General features: G+C 42.2%; 1 protein-coding gene across 2 annotated transcripts in view; it reads left to right on the top strand.

Annotated features, from left to right (window-relative positions):
• Positions 1 to 18668, top strand: part of alg5 (ALG5 dolichyl-phosphate beta-glucosyltransferase) — an 81653-nt gene extending 62985 nt beyond the window's left edge. For both annotated transcript variants that reach the window (XM_072477051.1, XM_072477052.1), the window contains exons 9-10: positions 11399 to 11484; positions 17873 to 18668. In XM_072477051.1, the coding sequence (XP_072333152.1) occupies positions 11399 to 11484; positions 17873 to 17988 (202 nt within the window). In that variant the 3' untranslated portion in view covers positions 17989 to 18668. The remainder of the gene's footprint in view (positions 1 to 11398; positions 11485 to 17872) is intronic.
• Positions 18669 to 19854: the final 1186 nt, after the last annotated feature.

The following is a 19854-nucleotide window of genomic DNA, read 5'->3' as shown; positions in this document are numbered from 1 at the left end:
CCACTGCGATAGTCTTGGCCTCAAATGACACATGCTTTCCCACCAGAATTGCCACCCCTCTATTTTTCGCGTCCAGTCCCGAGTGAAATACCTGTCGTCGTTCTCCTTTTCTGGTCTCCCCGTGTCCGCGCTCCCTCACCCTCCGGTCTCCCAGCCGGGGGACCTCCGTCCCGACCACCTCTTCTGTGTCCCATTCCCTTTCGGCCAGTGCAGCAGCAAACCCCCCCCCCCCCCCCCCCCCCCCCCCCCCCCGCTAGACCCCTGTCTAGCTTTTTTGCTCCCCCCATATCACTCCCGTAAGTCAGCTGACACCTGCTGACCCCGGCTTCCCCCGCCATCCCCTCCCCCCCCCCCCCCCCCCGCCCTGTTTGGGAGTCTCCCCATCAATATACGTTCCTTCGTTCCCCTTCCCGCCTTTCTTCCCGCGCGTGGGAAAAGAACCCCGCGCTTTCCAAAGCCTGCCCTGCCCCCTCTGGCGCAGCTCCTGTCGCGGCCTTGTCTCTCTCCCCCAGCCCATATAACATTCCCTGCGCGTGATTGACCCCATATATACAACAACCATCGTACTTTAACCCTCAAACTCCCCCCACCCTCTCAAACCCTCAATTAGAGTCCAACTTTTCAGTTAGTATAAAGATCCAAGCCTCTTCGGGTGTTTCGAAGTAGTGGTGTTGGCCATTATGTGTAACCCACAGTCGCGCTGGCTGCAACATTCCAAATTTCACTCCTTTCCGATGCAGCACCGCTTTGGCCCGGTTGAAACCCGCTCTCCGCTTAGCGACCTCCGTGCTCCAGTCCGGGTATATTCTGATCTCTGCGTTGTCCCACTTGCTGCTCCGCTCCTTCTTGGACCATTTCAGGACCCTCTCTCTGTCTGTAAACCGGTGAAATCTCACCACCATCGCCCGTGGCGGCTCATTTGCCTTGGGCTTCCTCGCCAGCACTCTGTGCGCCCCTTCCAGCTCCAGCAATTCCGGGGGGGGCCTCCGTGCCCATCAGCGCCCCGATCATTGTGCCCGCATATGCCGCGGCGTCAGCCCCCTCCACTCCTTCTGGGAGACCCAGGATCCTCAGATTATTCCTCTTCGACCTGTTCTCCAGGTCTTCGAGTCTTCCCGCCCGCGTCTTGTGTAACGCCTCGTGCCGCTCCACTTTCACCGCCAGGCCCAAGAGCTCGTCCTCATTCTCACTCACTTTTTGTCCTGGATCTCCTGGATCTTCACCTCGTGGGCTTTCTGGGTTGCCCCCAGTCCTTCAATTATTGCCAACATAGGCGCCACCATCTCCTTGCGCAGCTCCTCGAAGCAGCGCTTGATGAATTCCTCTTTGTCCCCGGTCGCCGCCATTTTGCTTGTTTTCCCTCTCTTCCCCTGCTGCTCCATTGCCACTTTTTTGGCCGTTTCGCTGTGGGTCCGGTCCATACAAGTTAGTAGGGGACTTCTCTCCTCTCTTCCCCACGGGTTGGCTGTGAAAAAAGTTCTGTTGGGGCTCTTCAATCGAGCCCGAAAGTCTGTTTTCGCGGGAGCTGCCGAATCGTGCGGCGTAGCTCCGCATAGCCGCAACCGGAAGTAGAGCTGCGACTTTTTGCTCACCCCAGCATTTTGTATTTTGAAAGATGCCTGTATAATGCAAACCAATTAACATTTAATTAGTGCGATAAATCAAATAGCAGGAGTAGTCTTTCCAAAATAAGTTGTGTACGGCAAAGTTGTATTTCCGCTGTATTTAAATGAAACCTTTGCGTATTCCAGCTTCTATGGTTGAACGGTATAATCATTTGAAACTTAATGAGGTTCATTGATGAAATCCCAAACATTGTTTTAAATTACTTTAGTTAAATGATTGGAGGTATTTGCATAGCCATGTTGCAATTATGAGTAAAACAGTATGGACCCTGAGATCTTGTTATATGTAGTATGGTTTGCAAATAACAAGACAGCATTCTGAAAGTACGTGATGTCCAAGTAGTATGATTATGTTGCTGTACTAGTGATCCAGGTGCTTCAAAGAATAATCTAGGAAAGGCAAGTTCAAATCTTACCTTGGGAGTTTGAGAATGTGTTCAGTGCTAAAAATCTGAAAATAACAAAGCTGAAATATGTGTAAGTGGCCATGAAGCTGTCATGTTGTTGTTATCCAATGTCCTTGAGGGAAGCAACCGTGTCACCCTTAACTGCTTATTCGTGATGGTAGTCCTGCAACTGAATGGTTGACTGTCCTCTGAAGTGACCTAGAAAGCCAGTTGTATCTAACATCTACCAGCAGTTCAAGAAGGTCTCCTACCACCATCTCAGGGCAAGAGACGGGCAACAACTCAAGTCCTGATGCCAATCAGCCAGGCACCAGGAGTGCATATGTATTCGGTTGGTACTACATCTGTCAGCACATGCAAGATTTCACCCACCATCAATGTCATTAATGTGTGTCCATCAACTGATACCAGTACTAGTTTGCACCTGTGGGAATGGGAACATCGCTCACTTAGCCACACGCTCTGGCACATCCCATCTGTCACTTGACCTGCTCCCTCTGCTATCCTAAATCCTCATCAATTTGGGGTGCTAAAGGTTTTTATGATTCTAGGATGTTCTTGAATTCTAAATCTTTCACATCACCAAAATAAAAAATGAATGAGAAATGCTAAATTAATTAGTTCTCAGTTAGCTGTATGGGCCAGGAAAGGAAACCAGGAATACTTTATCTTTATTTGAAGGCCAATAATTTTGAAACCGAACCACCAGCTCAAAGCTATTGTTTTGATGTCACCACATTGGCTATCAGAAGAATGCATGTAGCAAATACAGTGTAACGTTTGAAAACTTTATCCAGCAGCTTTTCAGAGATGACAGTCTCCCTTTAATCTTGGGCAATTTTGTCCATGACATGTTGTCACATTCCTTTTAAATTATATACTAAAGCCTCACTACCATGAAACTAAGGGCTGTTTGAATTTCTGCAGTGTAAGGTACATGTCATTTCCATGTACAACATTGATGAGAATGACTGCAACATGAGCAAGTGATAAGTAGTTTCTCTCACATTTGGATGATTCTGCAGATTGGCACTGGTATCTGTATTACATAAAACATAGAACATAGAACGATACAGCGCAGTACAGGCCCTTCGGCCCACGATGTTGCACCGAAACAAAAGCCATCTAACCTACACTATGCCATTATCATCCATATGCTTATCCAATAAACTTTTAAATGCCCTCAATGTTGGCGAGTTCACTACTGTTGCAGGTAGGGCATTCCACGGCCTCACCACTCTTTACGTAAAGAACCTACCTCTGACCTCTGTCCTATATCTATTACCCCTCAGTTTAAAGCTATGTCCCCTCGTGCCAGCCATTTCCATCCGCGGGAGAAGGCTCTCACTGTCCACCCTATCTAACCCCCTGATCATTTTGTATGCCTCTATTAAGTCTCCTCTTAACCTTCTTCTCTCCAACGAAAACAACCTCAAGTCCATCAGCCCTTCCTCATAAGATTTTCCTCTTGGTGGGTGCTTAAGCAATATATGAAAACCAAAATACAGTACCCGTAATTATTTGTTACTCCACCTGTTGCTTGGTGGATATGATTCATCTGCGATCAACTGGTGTCTGTTTAACAATGAATTGTGTGTATGGAAGAATAATGCTCATATTATTGGGCCAGCAATCCAGAGGCCTTGACTAATGACTGAGAGAGACACGTTCAAATCCCACTGGGGGCATTATTCCTTTTCGAGTTTTGCAACTGGGGTATTCAAATTCAATTAAAGCAGTGGTATTGTCACCGGACTAATAAACCAGAAGCCCAGAGCAAGATGCAGGGACCCGGGTTCAAATTTTGCCATGGCAGATGGTGAAATTTGAATTCAATAAAAATCTGGAATTAAAATCTAATGGTTACCATGAAACCACTGTTGATCGTTGAAAAAACCCTTCTGGTTCACTCATCCCCTTTCGGGGAGGAAATCTGCCACCCTTCTTTTGTGTGACCCGCATATATCGCTCCAGCCCCACAATAACTTTGAATGGCCAAGTAAGCCACTCAGTTGTATTCAAGGCAGTAGTTCAGTCCCATCTTCTCAAAGGATAGACAATCAATTCTGACTCTGCCAACGATGCTGACATCCTGTGAGTATAAAGAAATTAAATATTCTTTATAATAATGAGACTGAGAAGTGGAGGCGTGTAATGCTGTGAATAGTACTTTTCCAATCTCTGAACTGCAGTTAGTTTTAAATATCACCAGATAATGGACTGTTCTAAATTGGAAAATATTATTCCTTTTAGAGTTTGGCTGAATATATGAATGATGTTTTTTTTTTTATTGGGTCAGAATCTGTTGTGACAATGACTAAAAGTGAATCGCACTCACCTATTTTCTGGGCAAATGATGCAACAATTTTAGGTGAGAAGCAGATGGGAGATTAAATGCAGAACTCCCAAAAATTGCTTTCTGAGTTGCACTTCTCCACCATGAGCTTTGCAAAAATGACAGCTAGTACTTAATCTTCCTATTTGTAACTTGTTCTATTTCGCATAAAACGCAGCAGAAAAAAAGCGAACTCATTACAAACCTATGCATCCTTTTAACGACATGAGTGTTAAGGATTGACAATCAACCACTCTTGACACTGAATGTTTTCTTCATGTTTTGAGATTACAGGAAAATTGTAAAAATATAAAACATTAATTCCCACATTTCCTTTTTCTCTCAATCTAATCTTTCTTTCCCCATGTTTCTCACTTTGTGCCTAATTTGACTTTGATTTCACCAGATTTAGTTAACATTCGATCTCTATTTCCCAATTCTTAAATCTGTGGTTATGGAGATACCCCTGTTGGTTACTCTGTTCACTCGGGTCCCAGGTGACATGTTTTCCTCCGTCCATTATCAACTTACGCTTTGTGCAACCTTGTGGTCTGAGAAGGGAAAAGATTTTTGGAAAATATTGTGTGGTGCGTGTGCAAATGATTTTATTAAACTGGGAAAAAGTTAATGGCTAGAAGAGTTGGGGGATGAAAGGTGTGAAGATGCTAAGTGCATGCATTTGTAACAAAGCTACAGTCAAGTGTTTTTATAAGTAAATAGATAAAGTTTAGAAATGTGCATTAGGAGATAATGAAGGACTTATGTTTTCAGCTGTTAAATTTCAATGGCAAGTAAATGCCTTTTACAGTTTGCAACAGTTTCATAAGTAAACAAAGGAAGGTTATTAAGTTTTATTTGAACCCAATAGCGGGGGCCCCAATAGCGGGGGCAATAGGAAAGCCATAAAAATGTTTAATATTTTAGGAACTGTTGAGAACAATAGAATCAAAGATAAGGGAGAAATATCGTGTAAGGAGAAATGTTGAGCTGATTTTATGTTTGCTGTGTGAAGAAGATCTCTTGGTAACAACTCCGGGCTGGAAGAAGGTGAGTTTGAATCCACCATCCAGTCAAGCCAGGAATGTGATGTGCTGCAAAAAGGGGTCTTATTCTGAAGAATCTTGGATTTCTACAGCAGAATGGAAGCAATATTGAAAGGTCATGTGATATAGTGACAGCAGTTTTGACTTGGGTAATATTACTGGATTTTTATAGTTCAGCATGTGTAAGGGAGTGTTGCCTGGATGGTGTTTACATGTGGGTCTGACCAACCAGGGAGTTCTTGGGGGAATATTTTGTAAAACTATTTTTAACTGTGTAACTCTAATCTTGTGTGCTTAAGTTTCCTTTCCTTGTTAATAAATCATTTACTTTTAATCTTTAAAATCCCAAAAGTGTTACTGGACTTTTTGTTGCTGAGATTAGTACTTTTTCTTGCTTTTAGAATGCAAAGGAAAAGATTTCCAGTAATGGCCATTGAGTGAGTGGTCGTACACCGGGTGGCTCCTGCCTGGAGGTGTTGGTTTTGGTCCCTTTTACCCAAAATCTGGGGGAATTTTGGTGGAAAAGGTGTGGGGAGGGTGTTATGGGCGAGATCTTTCAGAACCCCAAAATGTATCATGGAGTTCAACCAACCTCTCCCTTTAATGGATTTGTTGCTTTTCCGAGCTCACGGCTTGTTCCCTAGGTGTGGTATTGCAATTATGGACACGTGGGTTTTTAAACACAAAACAATGTTTATTCCATGAACTCAACTTAACATCTTAAATAAACATTGGATCTCTTAACACCCCTTACTTCAAAGATAACTCAGAAAATATTGCAACAGTAAATAACTCCTTAAAATGTTCCTTCAAACTTCCAAGAGACTTAACACCTTTAAACAGTATCACATCAGGTTAAAGGATATATATTTTTTCTGTAGAATGGCAAAGATATATTAGCTCGGTTGCCTTCAGCTCCAGCAAAACAGCCAGGCACTTTTAAACTGCTCTCAGCAAAACCCAGATACTCACAAGCTCTTTTCAAACTAACTGCTGCTCTCTGGAAACACACCGAACACATGCCAGCTCTTTTTCAAAACTGAAACTAAAAACCTGCAAAATGGCTGAACTGAGCTGAACTCCACCCACTGTATGACATCACTGTTTTCTTAAAGGTAATTGCTTAAACATCCAGTTCTTAAAGACACACTCGCATGACAAGGGGGATCAGTTCTCCCCCGGTTGGGCATGTCTAAGGGGAATCAAACTCGACAGAAGACCGTGCGAGCTCTGACTAATGAGTTGGAGGATTCTCGTGGCGCAGCATCAGTTGAATAAATAGCGGCAGTGGAATAGATGTCGTTGACAGGAGAGCTGCTAATGGAGCACTTGACAAGCTTCATTAAGGACAAATTTCAGCAACAGCATAAAGAAATGCAGAGTGACTGACCGAAGACAATTGAGGGGACAGTGTCACCTCTTCGCAGGACTTTTGAACGGGTGAAAAAGTGCCTGGAGGTGCAGGGGATGGCAAGAGGTGGAGAAGGTGGTTGTGCATATGCACAAGTTCCAGGACAAGGAAAAGAGGTGGGCCAGAGTGCAGCGGGATTGCGATTGGGGAGGAAACATGTCCTTTGCATGTTCTGCCTGTGTCTACGTGGGTTTTCTCCAGATGCCCCGGTTTCCTCCCACAGTCCAAAGATGTGCAGGTTAGGTGGATTGACCACGCTAAAATTTCCTCCAAGTGTCTCAAAAAAGGGTTAGGTTGGGTTACGGGGCTAGAGTGAGGGTGTGGGCCTAGGTAGGGTGGTCTTTCAGAGGATCAGTGAAGACTCGTTAGGCCGAATGGCCTCCACTGAATGGGTTCTATGAAGCCGAATCCAGATTTATCAAGACATTAGCGCAGAGCTGGCCAAGTGACAGGCGGGGTTAACCAGGCCAAGGCAGTGTTTTACTGGCGACAGATTGGTTTGGGGTGTTGTACCTGGCCAAACTTTGGGTCACTTTCGAGGGTGGGGAATATTGCTTTGGAACGCCGGCAGAGGCAAATTACTTTATTCAGGAACATAAGCTTGGGGGGGTGAGTTTGGCTATAATGTCTCTGTTAAATTTTGTTATATAGTTTTGTTTCTGATTGGGAAAGGTTGTTACGCGGGTGGTTGCACCCCACTTTGTATCATTTTATTGAAGTTAAATGGCTGCTTTTTTCAGAGGGGCAGCCCTTCGGTGCTGGGGGTATAATGTTTAATTGTATTGCACTCTGTTATGGTCTGTACAGTGCATGAGTAGTTGTAGTGAATCGGGGCGGTTTGAGAATGTTTTATATGGAGCCACCTTGGGGTGATGTTTCTTGGGTTGGGTATGGGCCACGGGGGAGGGGCTGGAGAGAAACGAGGGGGGATGGGTAGAGGGTGTGGTGAAGGTGAGTGTTTGGGTTAGGGCATTTAGGTTGGAATCTCCACGCTAGCAAGAAATGATAGTGAACGGAAGTGAAGTGAGGGGGAGGGGCAGGTGCTTCGGTGGTTAGCCTGTGTGGGAGAGGGAGATGGGGATTATGCGACACAGCCGATACGTAGGATGAGTTTGGGCATGGACGGGGCAGGTTGCCATCTTGGATGGGCCCAATTCAGAGTGGGGATGGTGGGGGTGGAGCCCAAGGATGGCGATGGCGGACTCTAGGGGGGACAGGGAGGCGGAGGCCTCCGGAGAGGGTTGTGACATGAAATGTCCATGGGCTAACAGCCGGTTAAGTGGTCCCGTTTTCTGCACATTTGAAAAGTTTGAGAGCAGAGGTGATTTTTCCTGCAGGTGACGCATCTCTGGGTGAAAGAGCAAATGAGGCTGAGGTGGGGCAAGTGTTCCACTCTGGGTTCAACTCAAAACGGGGGGGGATCTATACTGCTGAATAAGAAAACGGGGTTTACGTGTCTGTGTGGGTTTCCTCCAGATGCTCTGGTTTCTGTCCACAGTCTAACGACGTACAGGTTAGGTGGATTGGCCATGATAAATTGTCCTTTAGTGTCCAAAAGGTTAAGTGGGATTATGGGGATAGGGTGGTGGCGTGGGCTTAAATAGGAATGCTCTTTACAAGGGCTGGGCAGACTCAATGGGCTGAACTGCCTCCCTCTGCACTAAGTTCTATGAGTTGTATGAGGGGATGAGCCTGAGGATCCTTGTGACGGCCCCCTCTGCTGTTTGCCCCAAGGAAGTACATGAGTAGCCCTGTGGTGGAGTCGTCCATAAAAATTTAGAACCAGCTGAGGAGGCACTTCAAACTGGGGCACATGTCGGTGATTACTCCACTGTGTGGGAATCATATGTTTGCGCCGGGGGAATGGATGGGATATTTATGGAGTAAATAATGTTGCTACCAGATGAAGAGGGAGATGGTGGGATTAGAGAATATATGGGTGGTTGGGAGAGCAGGGCACTACATTGGTGAAAAGATCAAGTGGGAGAAAGAGTTGGGGAGGGAGATAGGATGGGGACATTGGTGCGAAGTAATGCTCCAAGTGGATTCAGTCTCTTCCTACGCAAGGATGAGTCGTATACAATTTAAGATGGTGCACAAGGTCCACGTGACTCGGGCCCAGATGAGTGGGTTTCTCCCGGAGGTAGTGGACGGATGCGAGAGGTATGGGAGGGGGCTGGCGAACCATGCTCTTGTGTTCTGGGGGTGAGAGGAATTGGAAAACATTTGGGAGACGGTGTTTAGGAACCTATCGAGGACTGTAAGGTTTGAGATGAAGCCAGACCCTATGGTGGTGACCTTTGGGGTGTTGGAAGTGCCGGAGCTGATGGAGGGGAAGGGGGCCAATGGATACTTTTGAATTGGAGGTCGTCTGCATCACCAGGCCTCGTGGCATGGTTGAGAGACTTGTACGAGTTTCTCAGGCTGGAGAAAATCAAATTTGCCCTAAGGGAGTCAGAGGAGGGCTTTGAGGTACGTTCATAACTATTTGAGGAGCTGTATGTTGTGGTGGGGCATTAAATGGGGAAAATGTACAAACTGTATACTCTGTTGGATTTTAACATTGTGTTACTATGTTGAACATGTTTGGAATAATATACCAGGTATGGCCAATAAGCCAGGTTTCCCCACTGGCATTTGGTTTGTTCAGCAATTAACATAATCTGTGGTCATAACAGTGGGCACAGTTTTCTTGGTGAAGGGGCCAGTCTAACTAACAGTGATGCCCACATCCCAAGAATGAATAAAATACACCATTTTTAGAACTCAGACTTGGGAAGAAATCGGCAACATCAGTGCAGACCCCAGAACATGAGACAAATTGATCATTGTATTTGTTGTCTGGGTATTTATTGATTATCTAATTCTCTCGCCATGCAACATTTATAAAATGAACTTTCACGCAAGACATTGAGCAGCATGGAAGACCACAGTTGCACTTTCATAGGTGTTTTTGTTCTGTGCCATTTTGTAGTACATTTTTCTATATTTTGAGATTGTCACTAAGGCTTTCTAATATGCAGTTGAAATTCCAACTTGCAAAATATTAAGCTTTGGTGGCAAGAATTTAAATTGATATTTTTCTTGCCGAGTTCAAAAGTAAAATGAAACAAAAGTCTGACATACAGACACGATGTTTCTGTAAGCATGATCAGGACTAGGAATGACAAATATAATATGATCATTAATAAATTCAGCTGTCGATTCAAGGGTGACTACTTTATCCAGTGTGATTAGGATATGGAACTCACAAATAGAGAATAGTTGAGGCAAATAGCATATATGGAGTCGAGGGAAGCTGGATAGACACATGCGGGAGAAATAAATAGAAGGGTATACAGCTAGATGGAGAGAAATAGGAGGAAGCTTCTTTGAAGCATAAGCAAAGTCCTGTTGAGCTGAATAGCTTTTAACTCTAATAAAAGCAAATTCTGCAGATGCTGGAAATCTGAAATAAAAACAGAAAATATTGACTGAAGAATCAGTTAGATCTGAAATGTTAACTTTCTCTCCACCGATGCTGCCAGAGCTCCTGCGTTTATGCAGCACTTTGTTTTTATTTTAGCTTTTTCCTCCATTGTAAATACTTCATGATCTAAAATTCACAGATAAAATTGTTGAACTTGTAATTACTTGATATACTGGGTCCACGGCTGCAATGATGGTGTTAGTTGAGAAATACTTTATATGCAAGAACAGCGCCACCAACAATGCAGTATTTCCTTATCTGCATTCCAGAAGTGTCTCAATCCCGCAGCCTGATTTGGATAAGAATGCTGCCAACTGGGCCAATCCAATACTAAATATCAAAGCAAGTTAAAATGTGATCTTGTCCATATCAAATTAAAGGAAGAGTTAGCAAACAGAAAATTGATTAGCAATGGGAAACCTCTAATCAAAGAAGAAAAGGGGAGAAATGAAATATATTCTGGTACAGTGAAAGGAAGTGCATCAAAAATTGTACTCTAAAGAAGAGATTAGATTAGATCAAATTTGAAATTCAAGAACATTTATGGTTTACAGATTAGATCATTTTTGAAACGAAGGCAAGTATAAAGAATCCAGAGAAACTGTAAAACACAACTTGCATTTGTGCATGGGCTTCAATGCAAATAAAAATCTGCTTCATGCATCAACATTGATATCAGTATCTTATTTGTCATATGTATCACATCCGATAGAGATCTGCAGAGCCTGCTGTTCCCTCGTGGAGCACTTTTTTATTAATCCTGCAAAATTACTTTCACTTGAAAGAGAGAGTGGAGATAATGTAATTTTAGTCTGATCAAGTGCAGAAGCAATTGCTTTTAAAGGGAGAGAAAATCTGAAGAAAGTCAGCCAGGTTGTTTTCATTGACTTTCCTTAGGGACCATTCATGGCTAGTATGAATAGTCTTGGGAACAGTTTGCCCATCTCCCCCCTAGCAAAGGGTGGAGAGGGAGCAAAACAAAAGAAAAAGTATGTTTTGGGAATATTGTTCTGTCCCATTTGAAGTATCTTTCTCTTTTATGTCTATTTAAATTCTTAAGCAGTAAATGTAATTTTTTTTACAATCATATATTTTTATTACATTTTAGGGCTTTTGATGTGGAGCTCCTCTACATAGCCCAGTGTTTAAAGATTCCAATTGCAGAAGTTGCTGTGCAATGGACAGAGATAGAGGGTAAGTTACTTACATGGCCAGAAAAGCAGAGGCGAATGATGAGAAAGTGGAGCCACTTCTAACAATTTGGTATTTAGTGCTGAAATAAATTATCTTTGTATTTGCTGTTGGCCTTAACTGCTCTATCTGGAAATACTTTGAAGCTGAAAATAAAATCTAAGGGCATTTACCTAGTTATTTAAGCAATGAGCTTGGAACTTGCAATGGCAGAGATGTTGGAGAAAATACTTGGTTTCCTCAGGTGGAGCATGTTGTATTGACCAGAGTGAGAACTACATAGATATACTACTTTTCTTGTATCAAAGTTATAAAGATCCTTCTGTTATGATTTGGGGATTTTACGCTAGACATTTTTCTCAAGTTCAATACCTCCGATCATTCCCACAGGGCCTTTAATCCCATGTCTCAGTGTAACTTTGCGTACACAGTACCCAAGTAACATGTAACAAACCCAATGATTGAACACATATACCTCATTTTATATTTCAGCTATTAGGTTTTTGTAATTTTATCTCTAGATGTGACGAGACTGGGAAAACTGCATTTATTGCCCATTTCCTATTGGCCTGAGTAAGTGGTTTTGATCTTCTCTTTGAACCACTGCATCCTTGTGCTGATGATGGTGCTTCAACAAAGGCAATGGGTAGAAAATTCCTGCTACTTGTTCTGTCCAGCATTTTTGTATTTATTTCACCAGGATGCTGCCTGATATGAGGATTTACAAATCCAAAGAAAGATTTGGGGGGAAAAATTGCCTTTTTTCATTGGAATAACACTGGGTATAAACCACTTTAACAATATTCTGTCTATGGCACTCTGACAGAACAACTATGAAAGCCCTCTTTTTTTAATTTGTGGCTCAAATGATTCTGTATTTCATTCGCTTTAGAAAGTAATGGTGCTGAAATTGTATACTACCCCACCTGCATATTCAGTCGGAAAAAAATACAATTTCATGAAGGACTCTGCATTTGTTACAATGAGCTTCCATGATAAATGAATACGTAGGAGGACCTACATAATTGTAGGCAGACATTTTTTTCTTCAGAAGATGAAAAACATGCCTGTTAATTTACAGACCCACCAGTTTGCATCAGTTTCATTGTTCAGCTCACGCTGTCTGTTATTTTGCTCTACCAGGAGATTGCCGTACCAATCTTAAAGTTGATTTTTTAAAGATAGGGTGGGGCTGACATTTTATTTTAGAACCATAGAACTATAGAAATGATACAGCACAGAAGGTGGACCATTCAGCCCATTTACAACACTGAAAGGGGCCATTTGGCCCATCTTGTCCATGCCGACCCAAAGACATCCAGGTGCCCTCTAATCACATCTTCCTGCAGAAAATATTTGCATCAGTATTCATCAAAGAGAAGGAATTGGTGGATGTTGAGTCTGGAGAAGGGTGTGTAGATAGCCTGGGTCACATTGAGATCCAAAAAGACGAGATGTTGGGCGTCTTGAAAAATATTAAGGTTGATAAGTCCCCAGAGCCTGGTGGGATCTACCCCAGAATACTGAAGGAGGCTAGAGAGGAAATTGCTGAGGCCTTGACAGAAGTCTTTGGATCCTCACTGTCTTCAGGAGATGTCCCGGAGGACTGGAGAATAGCCAGTGTTGTTCCTATGTTTAAGAAGGGTAGCAAGGATAATCCAGGGAACTACAGGCCAGTGAGCCTTGCGTCAGTGGTAGGGAAATTACTGGAGAGAATTCTTCGAGACCGGATCTACTCCCATTTGGAAGCAAATGGACGTATTAGCGAGAGGCAGCACGGTTTTGTGAAGGGGAGGTCGTGTCTCACTAACTTGGTAGAGTTTTTCGAAGAGGACACAAAGATGATTGATGCAGGTAGGGCAGTGGATGTTGGCTATATGGACTTCAGTAAGGCCTTTGACAAGTCCCTCATGGCAGACTGGAATAAAAGGTGATGTCACACGTGATCCGGGGTGAGTTGGCAAGATGGATACAGAACTGGCTAGGTCATAGAAGGCAGAGAGTAGCAATGGAAGGGTGTTTTTCTGATTGGAGGGCTGTGACTAGTGGTGTTCCGCAGGGATCAGTGCTGGAACCTTTGCTGTTCATAGTATATATAAATGATTTGGAGGAAAATGTAACTGGTCGAGTTTGCAGACGACACACAAGTTGGTGGAATTGCGGATAGCGATGACGATTGTCCGAGGATACAGCAGGATTTGGATCGTTTGGAGACTTGGGTAGAGAGCTGGCAGATGGAGTTTAATCCGGACAAATGTGAGGTAATGCATTTTGGAAGGTCTAATGCAGGTAGGGAATATGCAGTGAATGGTAGAACCTCAAGAGTATTGACAGTCCGAGAGATCTAGGTGTACAAGTCCACAGGCCACTGAAAGGGGCAACACTGGTGGAGAAGGTAGTCAAGAAGGCATACAGCAAGCTTGCCTTCATTGGCCAGGGCATTGAGTATAAGAATTGGCAAGTCCTGTTGCAGCTGTATAGAACCTTAGTTAGGCCACACTTGGAGTATAGTATTCAATTCTGGTCACCACACTACCAGAAGGATGTGGAGGCCTTAGAGAGGGTGCAGAAGAGATTTACCAGGATGTTGCCTGGTATGAAGGGCATTAGCTATGAGGAGCATTTGAATAAACTGTTTGTTCTCACTGGAACGACGGAGGTTGAGGAGCGACCTGATAGATGTCTACAAAATTATGAGGGGCATAGTCAGAGGCTTTTTCCCAGGGTAGAGGGGTCAATTACTAGGGCGTATTTTACAGTTAGAGGGGCAAGGTTTAGAGGAGATGTACAAGGCAAGTTTTTTTACACAGGGTAGTGGGTGCCTGGAACTCGCTGCCAGAGGAGGAGGTGGAAGCGGGGACGATAGTGACATTTAAAGGGCATCTTGACAAATACATGAATAAGATGGGAATAGAGGGATACGGACCCAGGAAGTGTAGAAGATTTTAGTTTAGATGGGTAGCATGGTCGGCACAGCCTTGGAGGGCCGAAGGGCCTGTTCCTGTGCTGTACTTTTCTTTGTTTGCACACAGCCCTTAACCCTGCAGCTTCCAGGACCCACGGGTGCCAATCTAGATACTTGTTAAGAGTTTAGGATCTCTGCCTCCACCACCAACTCAAGACAGCGAATTCCAGACACCCACCACCCTCAAGTGTAAAAAAAAAATGTTTTCCCTCATGTCCCCCTCTAAGCCTTCTGCCACTTAATTTGAAACTATGACCTTTGGTTTTTGAACTCTGTCAAGGGAAAGTGGTTCCTCCTGTCTATCTGTACCCCTCACAATTTTGCATATGTTAATCATGTCACCCTTCAGCCTTCTCTGTTTCAAAGAAAACAACCCCAACCTTTCCAATCTCTCCTCATAACTGCAATTCTCCAGCCCTGGCAGCATTCTAGTAAATCTCCTCTGAACTCTCTCCAGAGCAATTACATCTTCCTGTAATGTGGTGACCAGAACTGCATACAATACATGCAGTTGTGGCCTCACCAGTGTCTTATACAGTTCCATCATTATAATCCTTATTTTTGTATGCTGTACCTCTGTCAATGAAGGCGAGCAACCTTCTTGCAACCTTATCTACATGTACTGCCACCCTTGGGGACCTGTGCACTTGCACGCCAAGATCCCTCACTTCATCTATCCATCTTATTATATTCCTGTTTATTGTGTATTACCTTTTACTGTTTGACCTCCCTAAATGTGTTACCTCAGTTACCTCACGCTTATCAGATTTTAACTCCATCTGCCACTTTCCTGCCCACTCCACCAGCTCATCTGTATCATTTTGGAACTTAAGCTATCCTCTACACTATCCACTACCCACTGCACGGCCAAGTATTGTGTCATGTCTAAATTTCTCAATCGTGCCCCCACGTTCAAGTCCAAGTCGTTAATATATAAAACAAATAGCAGGGGGTCCCATTACCGAGCGCTGCGGAACACCACTTGAAACAGCTTTCCATTTGCAAGGGCAGCCATCAACCATTAATCTTTGTTTCCTATTACTAAGCCAACTTTAGATCCTATTTGCCACATTACCCTGCATCCCATGGGCATTTTTTTGACTAATCTGCCATGTAGGACCTTGACAAATGCCATACTAAGATCCATGTAGATAATATCCACTGCACTACCCTCATCATTTCCTCAAATAATTCAATCAAATTTGTAAAGCATGACCTTCCCTTAACAAAGCCATGTTGACTATCTCTGACTAGTCCATGCTTTTCTAAGTGACAATTCATCTGATTTCACAGGATTGATTCCAACAATTTTCCCACTAGCGAAATAAGACTAACTGACCTATAATTGTTTGACATTACCTTCGTACTTTTTAAACAACTGAACCACACATTTGCGTTCCTCCAGTCCTCTAGCACCTCCCCTGTATCTAGTGAAGATTGGAAAATAATCCTAGAGCATCTGCTATTTCCTCCCTGACCTCCTTCAACACCTTAGGAAGCAATTCATCCAGCCCTGGCGACCTATCCACTTTCAAGGATTCCAACTCCTCTAACACTTCCCCCCTCTTTATGATTTTATCCAATATTTCACCGCTCCTCTTGGATTGCTATATCTGTATCATCCCTTTCTTTGTGAATATGGAGGGGAAAAAATTGCTTAACTCCTCCCATATCCTCTGCATCTAAACACAAGTTTCCTCCATCTCTGATAGGTCCAACTTTTTCCTTAACTGTCCTTTTGCTCTTTATATACGGTAAAACATCTTTGGGTGTTCCTTAATCTTGCTAATATTTTTTCATGCCTTCTCTTTGATTTCTTTGTTTCATTTTTTTTTTTATTGATCCCTATTTGTTTGTTAGTTATTTAGGAGCATTGTTGTTGTTTTTTGTTTCGCCATCTACCATTCAAGGATGTTTCACTGATTCACAAAAGCCTTTGCTGGTACGTTAGAAATTAATTTTGCTCTCTGAGCTAGAGGGCAACAAGAAGCTACGGAAAAATGGTCAGAGGGAACTTTGCCTGAACCCAAGTTAAGTTATACAGAACCACCATTAGCCGAGCATATGGATCTTTTGCTATCAGAGCCACTTGCTTATATCCATTAGTATATGCCTTTTCACTTGACCAGGGAAACCTTTCTCCAGGTTGAAAATTTGTTTTTGTAGTGCCATCTGTGCCAGCACAAAGATAGTTGTGTGGCTGAAAGTTAAAGTGCAGTTTATAAAGTTAAATACTCCGTCTGCATGCTAAACTAAGTGACTTATGCTTTATGTAGCATATTATTTTAGAGTGATCGGAGGGGTTATGACTTCTGAAATTAGTTATTTGCATCACAAAGGTGTTCCCTACAGATTTACTGGTATTGATAAGATGCAAAGAAAGAATTGAGGCCCAATGAGGGCTTGGAGTGAGTGAAATATATTGGAACAAGTATCACTTGTCACTTGCTCACAGTATCTGTTCCCTGCCTCCAGATTGGATTTTCTATTACTTGCCATGGCAAAGATTTACACATTCATAAATTTATTTTGAACCTTTAAAAGGCTGAAATAGTATTTCTCCAATAAAGTAAACTAAAGTCGCCATAGTCTCTGATGACCATAGGCTATTCCCTTTGAGGTGTAGAGCTGACTGGTGTTGATTTAACCTGAGGATCACCACACCTCAGACGAGGGCCATCGATGAGAAGGTGGGCCTTCATGAATAACCTCAGCCGGTACAGCTATATTTAGTTACTTATCGCCAAGAACACACAACCTTTCATTTGGACCTATAATTTTCCCATTAGTCTTGCTTTGCAGAGACCAAGGCTGCACCGATAACAATAAATAATTAGTCAAAAGAGCTGATGACCGAAAATTAGGAACATTTCGTTCAATACATTGGTCCCGCAATGTGACTTCAAAGTCTCAATTTATGCAGTAGTAGAAAATCAAATTTCTGATCTTAAGTAAATTGACCACGAGGCCATCTGGTATGAGATATTAAGCATGCTGTAGCAAAGTTTTTTGAAAATTCGTGGTTTGTCCTTCATCTGAGCTATTCCACATATGACCTGGGAATGTTTTGTGTAAAAATGGAGATGTATCATTTTCCGAGTATTCCAGTCCTTCAGATGTTGAATCATCTTGACCAGGAAGATGGTTACATAAAATATAAGTAGACAATATAAATTTTTTCCAAAACTTTAGGAACTATGAATTGCAATTTTATAAAGATATAAAGTAGTACAACTCAATTATTTTGGTATAAATGAAACCTTTTGAGAGCAATATCATGACTGTACTCAACAAGAACCTTTTTATGGCTTTACCGTCTTATGTTCTAAATGGTTGGGGGTTTTGTTATCCAGCAATATGCTTTTGAAAGCCAAATACAGAATTGATGTAATCTTCTAATTTTACATTGTCTGTCTTATATTGTAGGGTCTAAACTAGTTCCCTTCTGGAGTTGGTTACAGATGGGTAAAGATCTTCTCTTCATTCGGTTACGTTATCTTACTGGTGCCTGGAATCTGGAAATGCCCAAAAAAGTCAACTAAGTTATTGCACTGTGGCTGTTTGTGAAGATGGAAGGATGTATCAAATTACTGCACTGTAATCAAGAGACATGGTGGCACAAGATATTTTACTATAGATGGCAAAACATTTTGTTCATTCTGCATTCAACTTCCAGTCTTTTTTATGTTTGTAAATTGCACACTGGTGAATAAAGTGGACATTTTCTATAGGTTGTATTCTTGGTTAAAACAAAGATAAAAATGTCATCGTGAAGACCAAATTGAGACATCAGAAGGATTATGTTTAAGCGTAGCGGTTTACTTTCCTCATTTCATGTCACTATTAAAAGTTTGCCTAATACTGTAAGTGGCATTAAATTAACTAAATGTACACTTGAGCTGTGCATTTTATGGACATGCCTTAAAAACATACTTTGGTCTTCTGTAATTCAATTGCCAAACTCAAGTAAATTGCTGTACCATGTTAAGATGGATGACACGTAGGGGTAAATGATTAAGTCATATTTGTTTTTTTTCTTATTCTGAAAGCAATATAATGGGACTTGTATTTAGGGAGGGTCATTACATTGGTTGATTCATGTAAATTGTGCTAGATTTTTAAGATATATTTATTTGAAAAACTGGAACTTATCTGAAGTCTTTAAACTTGAAATAATGTATCCACAGTACTTTAATTATAAAAAAAAATCTGGTAAAGGTTACATTTGGTACATCTTTGTATTTTTAGACAGCTGCATATAGATTTCAAGTTTTAAACCTTGATGTTTACATTTGCAAGAATCTCAGCATATGAAGTAGGCCCACCTACTATTTGCAAAACTAATCTGACGAGCTACTGGCTGTGACAATAGTTACTTCCGCACTTGTATCGCTCTATCTGAGACGGTATCTAAATACTTAACAGTAATATTAAGAGTCAAAACAAGATGCCAGAAATAGGTATTATTTATTATGATAAATGTAGGAAATTGACCTGGCTTCATTTAGAATTTTGTGTCTGTAGTTAAAGACTATGTTTGCAGTTGGCTTCATTTAACACTTTTGTCTGCTTCCAATAATGAGCAACACGTGTAAAGATATAGTGGGATAATTGCAAAAAGAATTTCCTGATATGTCTTCAATACCAGTTAACCTTTTGTCCATTATCCTTTATTCTCCTTTATATATGCCAAGATCATCACCACCTTTCCAGGCTATAAAAGCCAACTTTCTCGTGCCTTTTATTATAACTCACACGGCTGATGTTATGCTATCCTGTGCAAACTGTCTCCTGCACTTTGATGTTGACATGCAAGTCAATGTTTAAAACTGGCTGATTGCTGTATGCTGAAAGGAGATTGTGACCTTGCTGTGTCACCTGATGGATAGCATGCAGTTCAGAGCCTTATATGTGAAACTAAGCGTGCATTCCAGATTTCACCAAAGTATACTGCAGCTCAACGAACTCCAGATAACTAATTGAGGGGTATTTACATATTTGGAGCACATCATTATTTCAGTAGTTCCCAAAACATATGATGAACAGTACAGGATAAATTAAACCTGACTGCAAAATTCACTGGTAACTTCATCTATAATACAAGTGAGAATTTATGGGTAAACTAAATATCAACAATTCTCCCAACTACCAAGAAAATTTGATATCCAGTCCTGGTCTTGTGTTGGATTACCTCATCTCAGCTGTGGTGACGGGAGTGATGCTACAGCTGATCTTTTTCATCAGAGGTTAAGGAAGGACAAATCAAACTGTTCACACTTATCACAATCCAGCAACCCCTGCTGCAAGCTGATTATGTAAACCTAAGGCAAGAATAGATTCAGGCTTGACTATGATTCGGATATTGAATAGCTCGACATGAGTAATAGCCACTTGGGTGACATAGTGGA

The sequence above is a fragment of the Scyliorhinus torazame genome, chromosome 15, assembly GCF_047496885.1.
Source record: "Scyliorhinus torazame isolate Kashiwa2021f chromosome 15, sScyTor2.1, whole genome shotgun sequence".
NCBI lineage: Eukaryota > Metazoa > Chordata > Chondrichthyes > Carcharhiniformes > Scyliorhinidae > Scyliorhinus > Scyliorhinus torazame.
Note: the sequence above shows the minus strand (reverse complement) of the source record. Positions and strands in the feature narration are given on the sequence as shown.